We start from the raw sequence: 18213 nt of genomic DNA on the forward strand, positions 1-18213 counted from the left end.
AGGCAGAAGGAAAGAGCGAAACTGTAGACAAGATAGGGTTGCAAGGTGGATATCTTCCTTCTGGCCCCTTACACAGTTGTGCTCAAATAGACTCCTCTGTTATCGACTAGCATTATAGAGGTTTCAACTGATCCTTTCCTGAAATTGTCAGTCATTCCTTGCTTTCACTTAGAGAAGACATCCTTAAGATTTCAAAAATGTTAGCTATGCTTCGAAGGAAAGAAGCAACCACTATAGCTGTATCTCTTGAGCATGTACTACAGGGTAAAAGTCTTATAGTCATCAGCTCATGCCGTATCTGAGGCATATTTCCATATTTACAGATAATAAAAAGGCTTAGAGAGGTAAGGAAACTTGCTTAAATCACCCAAATAATAGGTGACAGTGCCAGGGATGAACCACGTCTTCCTCTACAGTTCGTCACTCATCTATGTATCTTAATAGTATTCCCTTAAGAAAGGAATTTCAGGTAAAGAAACAGGCATGTATGAGGGCACCAAGGTGCTCATTATCAAGTGCTGAGCTTTGTTGAAATGGACATTTTAAGTTGGCCAATGAAAACAGAGGTCGGTCATCCGTACACAGCCTGTGGAGTCCTGTATCACCTGGCCACACCCTCTGTTTTCTACCCTCCAGTCAGACTGGCCTTTTCTCAGTTCCTCAATAGACCGTACTGACTTGATCACAGGACCTTTGCATGTGCGGCTTCCTCAACCTGGAAGTCTCTTCTCCACGTTCCTTTCTTACCTAGTTAACTCCTGTTCTCCTTTACATATTTACTCTATCACCATTTTGTCATGGAAGCTTTTCATGATCAGCTGTGTTCCCTATAGCCTTTCATAACATCATATATTTACTTGTTCTTTAATGATCTTATCACAACTTCAAATTTACACTTATACATGTGATTCTTTGTTTAATGTATCTCTACCACTGGTCTCTAAGGGCTATGTCATTGTGGATGATTTCTGATGAGTTTGCCATTTTATCTTTAGTACGTAGCCCAGTACCTAGAATATAGTAGATGCTTAGTATATACTGGGGGTGCCAAATAAATGTATACAACAAGTATACACTTTGGTCAACATTGCTCAAGCAGTAGTTCGCCATAATTAGAAGTGTCTGGATGCTGATGGTAACTACTTTGAGCACCTTTTGTATTTGCAGAAGTCAAATGTGACTTGTGTTCATCCTTTGTTATCAGTATATATCGTGTATTACAATTTTAAAAGTTTTTTCATTTGTTAAAATGTGTATACATTTTTTGGCACCCTCCCTATTTTTGTTGGGCAAATGAGTGAATCAATGAATAAATGGACAGTCTCAAAGACCAGATAGGGCAGCTGTAATCTTTATGAAGAATAGCAATCAGGAGACCTTCTGGTGCTTATATAGGGTCCTGTTGTGTTGAAGACAAAGGTTGGCAGATTGTTACATACCATGTAAAATGGATAAGAAGGAAATGCTTTCTTTTTTTTCTTGTTTATTTTTTTTTAAAGATTTTTATCGGGGAAGGGGATCAGGACTTTATTGGGGAACAGTGTGTACTTCTAGGCCTTTTTTCCAAGTCAAGTTGTTGTCCTTTCAATCTTAGTTGTGAAGGGTGCCATTCAGCTTCAAGTTGTTTTCCTTTCAGTCTTAGTTGTGGAGGGTGCAGCTCAGCTCCAGGTTCAGTTGCCATTGCTAGTTGCAGGGGGTGCAGCCCACTATCCCTTGCGGAGTCAAACCGGCAACCTTGTGGTTGAGAGGACGCCCTCCAACCAACTGAGCCATCTGGGAGCTCAGCGGCAGCTCAGCTCAAGGTGCCGTGTTCAATCTTAGTTGCAGGGTGCGCTGCCCACCATCCCTTGCAGGAGTCGAGGAATCGAACTTGCAATCTTGTGGTGGAGAGCCCACTGGCCCATGCGGGAATCGAACCGGCAGCCTTTGGAGTTGGGAGCTTGGAGCTCTAACCGCCTGAGCCACCGGGCCGGCCCTTATAGGCCATTTTTGAGCAGAGTAGCTGAGCGATTTGTCCAGTGTCACACCAGTAGTAAATGACAGAGTAAGAATCTGAGAACTCAACCAGAGACCACACACCTTTTCCATCTGAAGGTTAACAGCTGCAGGCTGTAGCAGAAACATGCTACAGCCTTTAACATTTCCTATATCATTTGTTCCATCAAAGGAGATGTTTGGTTTTTTTTAATCCTAATTCTTTTTTTGCATAACGTGCTATATGTAACGCACAGGGAAAAACAAAAATGTTTTCTGTTGCTGCTTTTGAATATCTGTTATAGCTCATGAATGCTTTTATGACCACAGTGCCTGAAATAAAACCATTTCCTCTACTCCAAATATGATCACAAATGAGAAAAGAGTAATAGAAACATTACTGCTGCTACCAAAATCTTCCAAATGGCCAAACAATATTAGCTTTTACTCTCTTTAAGAATACTTCTCAACCATCTGTGTTTTTGCAGACATCAGTCTGAGTTTCTGCCATTTATCTAAATTAACTGGAGTGAGTAGAATCATTGTTGAGTACCACTCCTTAGTTTCTGCCTTTCAAAATCAATGCCATTTTTAGAAAAACAAGATAATTTCTATGTAGAATTAGAACTAAAAGTTAAAGTATTATTTTAGATTGCAAATTGGTCAAGGTTTATGAGTGCTAAGATTATAGTGAGCCTCTAGAAATATTAAAATACTCTACTATTTCTATTAATAGTAATTTTCTCCGTTACAGAATAGAGGAATAGAAAGGTTGTAGCAAGCCATCTTGCTCGTGAATGGGTCTTAACAACACTTCATATAATTTAGCCCTCTAACATTTCCCATTTGTTAAGAGCACTACTGGTTTGAGGTAGGTAGATAGATAGATAATAGATAGACACATCCATATGACTATATATATCTATATATTTATCAAAAGCTATCTGTCAATCTATAGTGATAAATGACATCAAGTCCTTGCTGTCCTGGATCTTGCATACTAGTTAGGAATGACAGACCTTAAACGTATAAATGAATATTAAATAAATGAAAACAAGTTCAGATAATGATAGGTGTCAAGAATTAAGTAAATGTAATAGAAGGGTGTTCAGGAAGGGAACACATTTTTTATAGTATGGTCAAGAAAAACTTTCTGAAAACCTAGGTAATGTATGTATGGCCTTATATGCGTATTAGGCATTTAGCCTTGGTTCTTAGTATTTATCAGAAGTCTTTGTAGAATTTTAACCTCCTTAAGTGTGGATGTGTGCTCTAGGTTTTTCAAAGTTCCTTTAGGCTCTGGAATGGCGAGTGATGTTTTGGAGGGAGTGGTGGAAGCAGGGAGGCTGTTGAGGAAGTGTAGTTCAGTAACGTAGTTGAGACTTCACGGGGGCTTGGACTAGGGTGTTAGCGGTTGTATTAAGTATCCATTGCTGTGGCACAAATTCCTGTGAAACTTAGCAGCTGAAAACAACAAACATTTATGTGATCACCATTTCCGAGCATCAGGAATTCAGGAGCAGCATGGCTGGGTGGTTCTGACTCAGGGTCTCTCAGGAGGCTTTAGTCAAGCTGTTAACTAGGGCTGCGTCATCTGCAGCCTGCACTCCCTCTTGCAAGAGGCTCACGCACATGGCTGGCAATTAGTTCTGGCTTTTGGCTGGGACTCAGCCTCTCGTTCTCCAGGGCTGGTCGGGTTCAGCGCTGTGTTTTTGCGTAATCATGGTAATTAAGTCTCTTGAAATGTTGGTAAATCTGTACAGTGAGGATATGAAGGGTAAGTTTCTACCACCTTGCCCTAAGTGTTAAGCGATTTAAAAAAGAAGAGTATCTGTAGGTGATTTGAAATGTACAGCTAGTGCTAATATTAAATAAATATAAGTATTTGGTGTTCTAAATTAAAAATCCGAATTTATGTCGGTATAAACCCGAATTCATATTTATATTGGTATGTAAATATTTTGAGGTGATTTTGAACATCATAGTGTGATTTGGTACCAATAGATTACATTTAGTTCAGGTTTTTAGATGTTCATGGTGGTTATTCACGCTTACCTTATGTTTATATATTTATTTATTTTTTGGACAGATGAGGTCATGATTGCCATATGCCACAATATTAAGTTCATTCTATTAATTTGACATTATGAAAGATAATGTAAAAAGTGAAATCACAAGTTCAATGAGTACTTTGTCCTATGTTTCAGTCAGCAAGACTTTAGTTTTTTTAACGATAAACCTTATTATGTCAAAATATGTAGCATAATGTCGTATTATATGTATGCCATTCATTAAGGCTGTGAGTGGTATGGAAGATTGGTACATAGGACATTCTGACAGAAGGTAAAAAAAAAAAATAGAAGGAAAGCTTTCAGTTGTGAACTGTAACAGTTATTGTAAAACTTAAGGAATGATGCTAATGCTGGGAAAATATAGTAACATTATTTTGTTTTGTGAATTGTAGCTGACTTTGGCCTGGCAAAGCAAAAACAAGAAAACAGTAAACTCACATCTGTTGTTGGAACAATCCTGTATTCCTGGTAAGGACACTTATTTTATGGCTCTCAAACATCATGCTTAACTGGTTTGGACTTTCATTTCTTTTCTTGGCTCACAAAGGAAAGACAATTTTAGGAAAAGAAGTGTATTTAGTAAGTTTTCCCCAATTACTTAGGTAATATATGTGTATAGAATTATGTATCATTATGTGTGTATAAAACAACAACCAATTCTCATTCCTCTAGGGTAATTCTGCTCCTCATGTGGACTACTTTTATTACCTATAAATTGAAATGATCCTTGGCACGTTGTAGGTGTGCAGTAGTTGTTGAATGAAGCTGTGAATGCGCTAGTTGATTTGCTACCCAACATGGCACTTGGAACATTTTATTGCACCTGTGGTTTATAAGATTCTTTTTCTTTCTTTCTGCCTATAAACATTCAAGGGCAGGGGAAGGGTCTTTATGACTTTATATGTATTTTCCAGCATCTGGCGAATAGTAGGTGCTTCATAAATTTTATTGTGTGAGTGAATAAATGATGACATATATACTTAGACACGTTTACAAGGTTGGTTGCTTTACGGATAAATGAGTGTTTATATTTTGATGCATCAAGACACTTGTAGCTTCTTTAGCATGCATTGAGGATTGCTTTGCAATCCATTAATTATTTTGAAGCGAGAATCTTCTTTTGCTGATCACATCACATTTGTCTGAATCTGTTAAAATTAACAAATAGCTATAGTAAATAGAAATAGCAGCTTTCAAGGAAAGTGTTTGAAGTATCATTCATCAGGTCAAACAATCAAGACACGTCCATCTTCTTTTTAAATCTCGTCTATTATTGTGCAGTTGAGTCCTAGGGATAGAATTCAGAATGAATCTTCTTAGGGGAGGGTAGAGATTGTCTGTAAATATAACAGCCTCATTTAAAAAACTCCTTTCATAAAAAAATGTTCCGAATGGTGCTTTAGAGGGTGAATTTTCATTTATTTTACTAGAAATTTCTTACATATTTGTTCTTGAAACTAACTTAGAAGATACAGAGGTTGGTGACCATGCTAATATTGTACCTTGAAAACTGCAAGTTTATCTGTACACTTAATCTATTAACAACATGGCTGACTCACCCATTACTTCTGCTAGATGAATAATTTTTCTTTTGTTTCACTTTGCATTCTTTTTCAGATAAAATGAAACTTTAATCACAAAAGTGTGATCATATATTCCTGAACAGATTTGTTTGTCAATCAAAATTACACAACAAATAAAATACAAACTCAAATTTCAGTCGATCATACTTACGATAGGCAGATTTATTCCCAATTTTAGAATTTTAGAATTGCTAATATTACTCTGTGTGTGTGTGTGTGTGTGTGTGTGTGTGTGTGTTGGGTGGGAGGGAGAAATCTCTAGAGGATATAGGAAGAAATCTAAAACCTGACAAGTATTTTGCTTTATTAGCCCACAGACAGATTCACCTTGTCCTTTAAGTTTTAAATTAACTGAGCATTTAGGAAAAGTGAACCTCCTAATGTAGTTAATCTATTATTTCATTTAGGTATATCACAATTATTCTATAACATGTACAGTATATCTTATTACCATTCGTCTTTGTATCAAGCTTTTCATTTTTTTAAATTGCTGTAAAAAGTTATTTCTACTTCCTTCTCCTACGTCCCCTGTCCCCTAGTTGTTAGAAATGGCCCTTGTATGATGGGCTGTACCATGACATTGGGCTCACAAGCCATTTTTTCCCTCTCGTTTTTGATGTCTTCAGCTGAGCCTGGAGTTAAGAGAACTCAGTCCTAAATTATATTCTATTGCTTTCTTACTTTGGGATTCTCCAGCTGACAAGGATTCAAGTGAAATCCTTTATTTGGGAGGTGGTTCCAAGAAACACTGGTCGAGGAGTGAGGAAATGAGACAGAGAAGAGAAAACAGCCAGAACAGGGAACGTTAATAATCAGACTCATAGATTATTATCTGGGATATAGTGTAGATGTTTCAGCGTTGTCCTTTATGCCGAAAGAAAGGTTGTAGTACGTACTTTATTTTTTAATTTTTTTTCCAATCGTAAGTGGGAACACTTGTCATTGGCGAGGGCTGCGTTGGGAAGTGAACCCCCCCAGGTACTCTGGCCTGCCTGGGGTGGGCTGGGAGAAAGCCCTTGGGCAGAGACTCCTGGGACATTGCTTAACAGTATGATGCCAAAGGCTTGCATTGGGCATGTCAGTAGGAGGGGACCTGGCCAGGGTCCTGACACTGTCAGCTGTCATAATCTCTCAAGTTCTAATTGTTCCAAATTTAAGGTGTTTCCCAATAAATTGTTTAATCTGTCCGGTTCCTTTTGAATTTTCCGTATCCTTATTTTTGGGTTTTCTCTGAGTTTGTAAATTGGACAAAAATAGAACAAGGTATCTTTCATAGTCGCTAGTCTGAGCCTCACACCTTCATGCCTTTTCTTGAATCGCCCCTGTAGTCATCCGCAGGGTATGTCCCTCCACATTCTGTAATCTTTGTGTGATCCATCCTTCTGAGCTTCTCTGAGCCTATTGATGTGGATCTGGGACGCCTGTCCCTGCCCTTCAGGGTCCCCAGAGTTTGATGGGCTTGATGTTCCCATGTCCTTTTGCTCTTGTCTTTTGTCTTTGCTTCCTTGAATAGTGACTTACTTAGTGGAAGAAAGTTCTCTTTATCAGTTCTTGTAGGAAGTGCCTCAGAGCATTCTTTATTCTGTATCTCAGCTGCTGGGTAAATGGGGTGTGAGTACTGGACTGATTGTGCTAGAACAGAAGGTCATTTCCACCTCCTTTTCTTCCTCTGGTTTGATTCATTATTAGGCTGGTCTTTGGAAATATTCTCCAAATATGGTGTTTGGTTTGATTTTTAAAAATCTCTATGTCCTACTCCAATTCCAGAGACCAAAGCTGTACGTTATTTTCAACTGCATTTTCAGATTCAGATTTTAGAGTTTGAAGCTCTGAGAAACATGTCAGGCTAGTTCTTCACAAAACACATATTTGGGATTGCTGGATAATAAGCAAATATGATCTAATAAAAATGGAAAACTTTGACTAATCCTAGAATGAGAATTCTTTGAGACTTTATTGCTTAGCATAATCCCATTCATGTTATGACATTAGATAATTAAAAGAAAAGCTGGTGTAGTTTTCAGTGGATGGATCAAAATAAACCTGTAGGTAAACCAGGACAAGTAGAGTCAAAATGAAGCATGCTGAACTATTGACTGTACCTCGTAAGTTCTTAAGAAAGCTATAATATACTCAGAACTCTGAAACTGTTAAATGACTTAAACCACTTCAGTAACTTCCAAGGGAGCTACAAGCAGACAACCCTACGTGTTCCAGCCTCTGTGAAGTCATCCAGCTTTACCTCACCCACACTTAACTCTAGCAACGCTTAGCTGTTCCCTCTATGTTCCCTCTGACCACAGGGCTTTTTGCACATGCTGTTTCCACTGCCTGGAATACTCTTTTTTCCCACTTGTCATCTGGTTAGCTCTTTCTCATCCTTGGCCTTTCAGCTGCAAGGTAGCCTTCTCAGACGAACCTTCCCTAAACAGGGAACGTTTCCCCTTCCCTGTACACTTTATGCACTTTTTCTTCTCAAAGTTGAAGTGTTTTGTGATAGGCCATCATGATTTTGCTCATCACTGTCCCCAGTGATGAGCCCAGAGTTTTGCATCCTAAGAAATATTTACTATATGAATGATCTAATACTTGCATGATTGTGAACAGTACCTAAAATAATGAACTATAAAGAAAATTGCTCCTTTCGCTGTAACACATTTTTCATCCCCTGTCACTGTCCCCCTTTGCTGTTCCTTCAGATCTCCCAAATGCTCTGACCTGGATGCTTTTCCTCCAGGTAGCTGCAGTTTACTTCCTTACTTCCCTCTGGTGTCTGCTTACATGCCACTTTGTAGAGAGGTTTTTCTGATCATCTGCCCCAAATAGCAACCTTCTTCAGACTCTATCTCTTTATCTTGCTTTATTTTTTCGTAGCACTGGCCTCTATCTGACATTAGGTTGTTTTTAATTGGTTTATCGTGTGTCTCTCCCACTAAAACAGAAATTCCATGAAAGTAGGGCTGTTGTCTGTTTTGTTCACTGTTGTTTCCCTGGGGCCTAGAGGAGCAGATGGACAGAATCCTAAAACATCTTTTGAATTATTACAGTGAAAATAAATAATTCTGGGTTTTTATTGTTTTTGTTTTTTGTTTTTGTTTTTTGGTTTGTCTGAAAATGTCTTTAAAAAATATTGAGGAGTAATTGGGAAAAATTGACAAATATAATTATGTATATTTAAAATGTATAATGCAATGATTTGATAGACAGACAATGTGCGACGGTTACCAAGATCAGGACAATGAACATACCCATCACCTCACATAGTTAACTCTTATTGGTTATTGTTGTTGTTGAGAGAATGCTTAAGATCTACTCTCAGCAAATTTCAAGTATACAGCACCATATTATTAACTATAGTTTCACCATGTTGTACGTTAGATCATCAGAACTTATTCTTCTTATAACTGAAAATCTGTACCCTTTGACCTTCATCACCCCATTTCTCCTTCCTCCCAGCTCCTGGCAACCACCATTCTATTCTCTGTTTCTATGAAATCTACTTTTTTTTTTTTTTTTTGCCTGGCTTGTTTCACTTAGCATAATGACCTCCAGATTCATCCATGTTGTTGCAAATAGCTGGGTTTCCTTATTTTTATGGCCGAATGATATTGCTTACATTCTTTATTTGAATGTGATTAAAAAATCCACGTGCATTTTTATCAGGCTTTAAAGAACTAACAAGTCTTTGAGCTTTTATGACTTTTGCCTCAGAGAAGCTCAGAGTAAGTGTTTTCAGTTGGAAACAGTCAGTACCTTGGTGCCAAGGTCTGTTTTATTTTATTTTATTTTTTCCCATTTATTTACTTTATATTTTCCATAGTTACTGGAAGAGTGAATAATGGGATCAAGTAGGTTATCAGTTTTTAAAAATAACGTGGAACTATTATAAATTATTGAGACAAGCATTCTTTTGTGATCGATAAATTGGCCCTGAGGGAAGATGCTAAAAAGGAATTTTCAAAACTAAGAGCGTAATTGGAAAAAGAACGTAATATTGACAGACATGGTGGGTTATAAGAGTACAGTCTCTGGGATTAGACTGCCTGGGTTTAAGTCCTAGGTCTGCTGCTGAGAGTTATCAATTATTGAACTTCTCTGTTCCTCAGTTTCCTCAGCTACAGATGAGGAATATTAATAGTGTCTACCTTCAAAGATTGTTGTGAGAGTAAATGAGGTGTGCACGTCGAATGCTGGGTATGGCCTGGCATGTGGTAAGCGCTCACTAGATAATAGTGATTGTTGTTTGCTGTTAGTCTAAAATTTGAAAAGACTGTGCTCATTTGGATGTATAGATTGTATTGTGTCTAAGAATCAGATTCATTTTTTAATAATCACAATAGAGGAGAGTTACTTGTGCTGTGTTTATTTATAGCTCCGTCTCCCTGCCTGTCTCTACATTTGTTCCCTGGCTGGCTGCTTTGGTTACTAGCAGGGATGAGGATTTTTCTAGCAGCCAGGCCCAAGCAGCTGAGGAGTATAAAAGGGAAGGAATATGAGCTTATTAGCATGCAAAGACGGGGAACCTGGAGGTACAGAATTTTCTAAAGTGGTTCCTTGAACAGGTGGGATGCAAGGATGCTTTTGCCTGTAATTGCTTTTATTTATGGCTTCTCCGTAGCCTAGCAGGATAAGATTTACCTGAATAATATTACCCCTCCCTTCACCCAAGGCTCTATAAATACATACAACACATACACACTCAGAATTGTTTTATTACATTATCTGTTTAGGTGAGGTAGGTCGGACTTTTGAGTGAACTCAGGATTTCTTGCACACATTGAACTTTAAATACATCTTAATGACTCAGTGGAACAGGTCACATGGTCTTGGGAAATTAACATAGAAGCTGCTAAATAGAAACTACCAGAGAGCATATGTTAATGATGTTCTACCCCATAATGTCTTGACTCATGTTGCTAACCACATATTTTTACTTATTTTTGTTTATCAAACACGTGTAAAGAGTTGACTAGGTGGCAGGCACTGTTGTAACTACACTAAATATTAAGTCATTTAATTCTCCAACCTCCTTTAAGACAGGTGTGATTATCTTAAGTAACCTTTTGGGAGGTTAAGTGATCTTAACCCAACATCACACAGCTAGGAAGTGGAGGAACGTGGATGTAAACATCCAAGTCAGGCAGCCTGACCTGGAGGTGTGTGTTCTTAACCGCTCTGCTAGGCTGCCTGCTAACTGAGTAGGAAATCACTGGTAGATTCCACTGATATGTGAAAAACTAGAAATGTCGCACTGTGGTTGATGGCTGTTTCAGGGACATTGTGATTTGTTCTTTAGAACGCCTGCATTCCAGGTAATGTTTATCGTACATTTATTTGCCGAATTTTACTTTTATTCAACTGAAAATTCTTGTTTAAAATGTTTTCCTGATTTCCACAGATTTCTCGTCATTCAACACTTTATAAATACATTTTAGATAGGTTTTGAATACTAACAGCAGACTTAATAATGTCCAGAAAACCTTTTGGAATTAAAACGGAAAAGTTATAGACTTTCTAGAAAATAAAAAAATAGCAATTCCAAGTTAATAACATTTATAGCCTCATATAATTTTGACATTTGTAGTATGTTTTGAATCTACTGACAGCGTGGGAAGTGTATAGGTGGGGGGAAAAATACAGTTTATAGTATATAGTTAGGATATGGCTAGTTTTCATTTTGTGTGTCTCTGGCATTGCTAAATACTTGGCTTAGCCAAGATTAAAAGTCTAAATATAGATGCATGATGCCACGTACATTATGGATTTTTCAGAGTCTGCTTTGTTCTGAACTGTCCAAACGGCAAGAACGGGGCTCTCTGCTGATTGATTTTGTCAGTGGAAGCCCTTGCTGCTTTATCAACTGGTTATTCCAAATCACTTGTCTTCAATGTCTATATCTTAATTTCCTTACCTTTATTTTATTATTTTTTTTAATTTTTATTGGGGAATATTCGGGAACAGTGTGTTTTTCCAGGACCCATCAACTCCAAGTCAAGTTGTTGTTTTTTTCTATCTAGTTGTGGAGGGCACAGCTCACTGGCCCTTGTGGGAATCGAACCAGCAACTTGGGTGTTATGAGCACTGCGCTCTAACCAACTGAGCCAACCAGCTGCCCCTCCTTACCTTTTCATAGTCTTTAGTTTTACGAGTAAATACGGGTCTGTAAACAATGGATTTCTTTCTCCATATTTATTTACTTGTCCTAGGTTTGTCACTTTAAACATTTGATACCCAAGTCTTTATGTAATACATTCCACATTTCCCCTTGGAAGGAGGTGTGAGAGGGATCACAGAATGGTCAGACATCTTACTACAATAAAATGATTTTGTGAGAGGGATGGTGATCTCGTCAAAATAAATGCCCTTATATATTTAACACAAATCAATTTGTTAAATAATTAAGAAATTAAAAGAATTATTTGATGATGGGAAGATGTATATTTTGGTCCTCTATTGCTATCGAATGAATCATCCCCAAATGTACTTACTTAAAACAACAACAGTTTGTGTGGGTTCATTAGGCAGTTCCCCTGTTGGTTCCCCTGGACTAACTCGTGTGGACACATTCAGCTACTTATTGGCTCAGCTAGGAGGTCGAACATGAGTTCCCGTATCTGGCAGTGGGTGTTGACTCTTGGCTAGGGCTCCTTGAGTCTCCTCCAGGCAGCCTTTTGTTTACATGACTGTGCTGGAGCAGCATTCCAAGAGGGCAAACAGTGGAAGCTGCAAGGTCCTTTAAGGGCTAGCCTCGGCCATCACTTAACATCCCTCCTACCACAAACAAGTTGAGGCCAGCCGAAATTCAAGAGATAGGCCAAGAAGTACAGTTACTTCTGGTTGGAAGGAGCTGTACAGAGTTTGTGGCTGTATTCAATAAACCATAATATAGCACTGTAGTCCAGTCAAAAATAATCATAAGACCCTATGTGGCTTCAGAATTTAAGAACTGTGATACAAAGAAACAACTGTTTTAAACATGAACAGCTGGCACTTCAGCCCTAAATCTGCTCAGAGTAAAGTGGAACAGTCTGGATCCAATCAGGAGACATAAATGGCTTGGTGGGTTAAACGGGAAGTTTAATAAAGAATGATTAGCTATGATAAAGGAGTAGCTAGAATGTATAAGGGAACTGTGCATGGTACCTTCAGGCTAAGGGAGAGCATCCAGGGAAGGACAAACTTGGAAGAGGTTAAGACCTCACTGCAGAAGGTGTGATTCAGCCCACTTGCCAGCAGGGAAATCGGCTGGATGGGCCGGGCTGGTGCTGGTCTGGGGCTGCTGGGCAAGCAGGAAGCAACCCTCTGCAGGACAGGTGGGTGAGTAGGCAGTCAGCACTCACTCCATGGCTGGGGCATGCGGCAGGAGGGTACAAGGCCTTCAGCGTTTGAGGGCCACAGGGAGGGAGGAATGGGGTCAAGTCCAGGTATTGCACAAGCCTGAGAACTTCAGAGGGTGCAGACTGTGCCTGGACGCTGACTTCTGTGTTTAGGGGCTGCAGAAAGGTGATCACCAGCCGGAGGCTGCAGGTTGCAGAGGGACAGCGATTTGGCCTGTGACTGGGCAGGCTCCTCTGTATAGTCTTGCCCCTGTACTGCCTACCCTGGCCCAGCCAGACATTTCAGGAAGTCTCTTCCTTCAATTGCTGGTGGTATTGTCCCTCTAACACAATCTACAGAGAAAGCTTAGCATGGTGCTCACTTTAAAGGAGAAATACTTCAAGGAAAGCCATTGTTTACTGAAGAGTGCATTAGAAGCTAGGAAGCATTAAGTTGGTAGGGTTTGACCCAGCACACCTGAATACAGCTACATACTGCCATGACGCGGTCAGTGCTTTATTTCTTCCACACAATAGGTATTACATTTCTCTGTGCTTCCAGCTTTGGTACATCTCAGAGTTGTGAAAATGAAATCATCCTTCACTTCAATTCTGAAAGACTGAGCATAGTTAGGGGACAGCAGGAGCTATGGTGTGGTGGGGTTGGGATGTATGTTGAAATTATGGGAGACATGGAATTTTCCTCTTGGTGTTTATAGAACATCTCATACCATTATAGAGTATCTCTGAGCCTGACAGTTACTTAATGGAAGTGCTGTTTTTTGGAAAATTCACAGAATAAAAACGGGAAAATGGAATGGAAGAGGGATGTATGCATTTACCATTTTCCCTGTCCCTTATGTAGTAGCTGTCCCAGCACTTGTCAGGAGTTGGTGACTTAAGTCCTTTTCCAGACAAAGCTTGAAGAGCCGTGATCAGGTGCATATAGAAAGTGCCCAGATACAATACAGAAAGCCAGGGGTAGAACAGGGACCTTCTAGTACTACAGAATTTGAAGGAAAGGCCGGTGGGGATGGGGTGGGTATCATATTCTATGTACTAGGTAAGCATTATGCAAAGTGACTTACATCTTCCTCCTAGTCAGCCATTATGACGGAACTTGCTTGGAAGTGAATCTGGATGACTGATAAAATGGTAACAAGTCAAAAGTGAACAAGAAAAGAGATAACAGTGATGAGGGTCAACAGGGAAAGGAAAGAGTAGGGGAAGTTAGAGGGTTTAAATAATGGGAAAATATGAAGGCCAAATTACCATATCAGGGCTAAAGGAATTAAAGAAACATTTTAGTTATTTTGCAGAGCTACAGTCAACTTGTCTTATTCTTATGAATGTTACCCCAAATGACCTTACCCGTCACATTTCCCTTTACATCAATTTCTATCATAATTTATTTAGCTAATTTTAATATTCTACATTACTAATTTTTTTAAACTTAATTTTAATGATTAATTTTTTAATTTTGAATTTTGGAATGCTCATAACAATCCTAGGAGAGGCAGTAGCACAACACCAAAAAAAGAAAACCTTTTTTGAAGTGTCAGATGATGTTTTCTCTAAAACAGTAGGATAATAGTTACACATCCAATACTTTGAAATTCAAGCTGCCCTTGGGGGAAGGATTTTATAAAAAAAAATACATAAAAACAAAACAATAAACTGTCAATCTGTGACAATACTATAGTCTGTAATAAAATGTCAACATAAAAATTTGAAAATGTGAGCTGTATATAATTTTGATACACATTGGCAACACTCGACCATTTCAAAACCTTCTTTTTCTCAGAAAGTGATACTTCCAGGATCCACACATTTGGTGGTTAAATTTTGAGGATTTTATGTATAAATTACCTAATGTCATCTTAGTGCTCTAGGCTTTCAAGAGGGCTTTATTCCCAAGAAAGCATTTGCCTCTCAGTCTACCCAGCTTCCCTCACCTTATTTTGTCTGAATTCATTTCCAATTTTTATAACAGTCTGCTTTATTCATAAACTTAGCAAACAGTGCACCAAATGGCAATAGTGAAAGAAGTAATGAGATGTCAGTGGTTTTGCCTGTAGGGCTGTGGCTCCCCTTGGGAGCCAACATGACCCAGTTCAGACGGTAGAACTGAACAGCCTGGGTTTAATCCTGGCTCTCATCTTCCTGTTTGACTTTGGGCAAGTGACTGCACCTTTCTGGGCCTCAATTTTCTTATCTGAAATGTTGCAGTAGATGGTGATAATGATAGTTCCTACTTCATAAAGTTGTTATGAGGATCAAAAAGACTGATAGAAAGGAAAGGAAAGGAAAGGAAAGGAAAGGAAAGGAAAGGAAAGGAAAGGAAAGGAAAGGAAAGGAAAGGAAAGGAAGGAAGGAAAGAAGAAAGAAAAAACAGCTAGATAGCAGTAGCATCTGGAGTATAGCACAGATTTAATAAATAGCTGTTATTATGCGGGAGCAACAGCTTTATTCTTTAGGAAAAGATTTCTTTCCCTCACTCTACTCCAAGTGTGTGGTTTAGTAAGTTCCATTGCCTTAGAGATCTTGCCTCCTTGGCCATACATGGTTTGCCCAGACTTGGCACTTGTCGGTAGGCCAATAAAGAACATTTAATTTGTGTCCTTTCTTGAAGCCAAGACTGAACAAGTGCTTATCTGTTTCATTTTTCACCATCTTCATGACTGGTTAAGGGGAAAAAAGTCTCCAAGGAAGGTGATTGATAAATTCTTTTCATTGTTTTGGGCCTATGAACATTTCTGTAGCCAGAAAACCAAACCAAACCAAACCAAACATAACAAAAAATCAAATGTTTGGATGTCTAATTGAAGTCCTGCTCTTATGACTTGAAGTTCTTTTCGGAGTTTGGTGACTACAAAGCAGCTGGTCAATACCCACCCTTTACTTATTCTTCCCAGTGAAAGGATCTTTTAACTCTTTTCTCTTTCTTCATGGTTCTAACCCTTTAATTCAAACTTCTAGCTGTCCTACAAAAACACAACTCATACAAACCCTTCTGATACCTTGGGAAAGTCACATGAATTCATCTGATGAGGAGGAATCTGAGTTCCTTTCTAAAAGTACAATTTTAGTGCTGCATTTTAACTCAAATATATGTATTTTCTTCACATTGGGGTTGATTTACTTCAGGACTGATGAAACAAATTTAAATTCTGAATGTCTCCAAAAGATTGTCCAGTCTGTCTTCTCTTCCTTTCCTCCTTCCCCACAGTGACTCTCTCTGGAGCTTCCCTACAACAGTTAGGCTTCAGGCGGTTTAGAAAGAATTTGACTGAAAGTAAATTGGTTGTGGAGACAGTGTAGTCAAAATAATGAAATTACTATAAATAAATATTTCTCATCACTGATTTTAAAAATCTATGGAAAAATGAATTTAATCTTCCTTTTAAAACTGTGTATATCTGTCATTAAGATGTTTTGAACCTTAATTGATGGATACAGCATTCCAGAACAGGAATATATTTTATAAATCTCTCTTTCTTATAGAAATAAGAGAACCTTCAAAGGTCAAAAAGCTGCTTAATGCTTCAGAGCCGTTAGATGCTACCTCATGAGATTCGCTATTTCTTTTAAATTACTAATCTGTTTTGTTTGTAGCACTTAAGAACTTTATTTATTTATATGCTGGTTGCCTCCACTAGTAGAATGTAAATTCCACGAGGTCGGGGATTTTTTGGTGTGTTTTGTTCACTGCTGTGTTCACTGTTTTGTTCACTACAACAGTGCCTGACAACATAGTAAGTAGGTGGTCAATACATATTTATTGAATAAATTAAAATATGATTGACACTCCAAGCAAATGGAATCCAGACAAAAGCAGGTGTATCCATACTGATATCAGATGAAACAGACTTCAGGATGACAAAGGTAACAAGAAACAAAGATGGACATTTCATAATGATAAAGGGGACTATACAACAAGAAGACATAACAGTCATCAATATTTATGGCCCCAATCAGGGAGCACTGAAATATACCAAGCAACTACTAACAGAACTAAAGGCAGAAACAAACTAAAACACAATTATAGTAGGGGACCTAAATACATCATTGACAGCAATGGATAGATCATCCAAACAGAAAATAAATAACGAAATAGCAGCCCTAAATGACACATTAGATGAAATGGACATAATTGACATTTACAGAGCACTTCATCCTAAAACATCAGACTATACATTTTTTTCATTAGTGTACATAGAACATTCTCAAGGATAGACTATATATTGAGACATTAAACTAGCCTCAGCAAATTTAAGAAGACTGAGAACATACCAAGCATACTTTTTGATTATAAGGCTTTGACATTGGATATCAGCTGCAAAAAGAAAGCAAGAAAAACCACAAATATGTGGAGATTAAACAACATGCTTTTAAAGAACGACTGGGTCAAAGAAGAAATAAGAGAGGTAAAAAGATACATAGAAACAAATGAGAATGAAAATATAGCCTACCAAAAATTTTTGGGATGCAGTGAAAGCAGTTTTAAGAGGGAAATTTATATCATTACAGGCCTATCTCAAGAAACAAGAAAAATCCCAGAAAAATAACCTCATGTTATACCTTTAAGAACTAGAAAAAGAAGTCAAATGAAACCCAAAGTCAGCAGATAGAAGGAAATAATAATAATAAAAGCAGAACTAAATAAAATAGAGAACAAAACGACAATAGAGAAAAATAGAGAAAAAAATAGAGAAAAAAATTAATGCTACAAATAGCTGGTTCTTAATAAAATTGACAAATCTTTGGCTAGACTCACTAAGATATAAAGAGAAAAGACACAAACAAAATCAGAAATGAAGGAGGGGACGTTACCACGGATGCCTTAGAAATACAAAGGATCATCCAAGAATACTATGAAGGACTATATGCCACCAAATTCAGTAACCTTGAAGAAATGGACAAGTTCTTAGAAATATATAGCCTTCCTAGGCTGAATCATGAAGAATTGGAAAATCTAAATAGACTGATCACCAATAAGGAAATTGAATCAGTTATCCGAAACCTTCTGGAAAGCAAAAGTCTGGGACCAGATGGAAGTGAATTCTACCAAACATTCAAAGAGGATCTAATACCAGGCCTACTCAAACTCTTCCAAAAAATTGAAAAAGAGAGAATACTCCCTAACTCATTTTATGAGGCCAGTATTACTTTGCTACCAAAACCTGGTAAGAACAACACAAAAAAAGAAAATCACAGACCAATATCTCTGATGAATACGGATATAAAAATCCTAAACAAAATTCTAAC

General features: G+C 38.0%; 1 protein-coding gene across 7 annotated transcripts in view; it reads left to right on the top strand.

Moving 5' to 3' along the window:
* NEK10 (NIMA related kinase 10) overlaps positions 1 to 18213 on the top strand; it is a 181424-nt gene that overhangs the window by 80550 nt on the left and 82661 nt on the right. For all 7 annotated transcript variants that reach the window (XM_019745290.3, XM_019745292.3, XM_088798310.1 and 4 more), the window contains one exon: positions 4439 to 4514. In XM_019745290.3, coding sequence (XP_019600849.3) covers positions 4439 to 4514 — 76 coding nt within the window. The remainder of the gene's footprint in view (positions 1 to 4438; positions 4515 to 18213) is intronic.

Source organism: Rhinolophus sinicus, chromosome 5 (genome assembly GCF_057876585.1).
Source record: "Rhinolophus sinicus isolate RSI-liver-muscle chromosome 5, RSI-T2T, whole genome shotgun sequence".
Classification (NCBI taxonomy): Eukaryota; Metazoa; Chordata; class Mammalia; order Chiroptera; family Rhinolophidae; genus Rhinolophus; species Rhinolophus sinicus.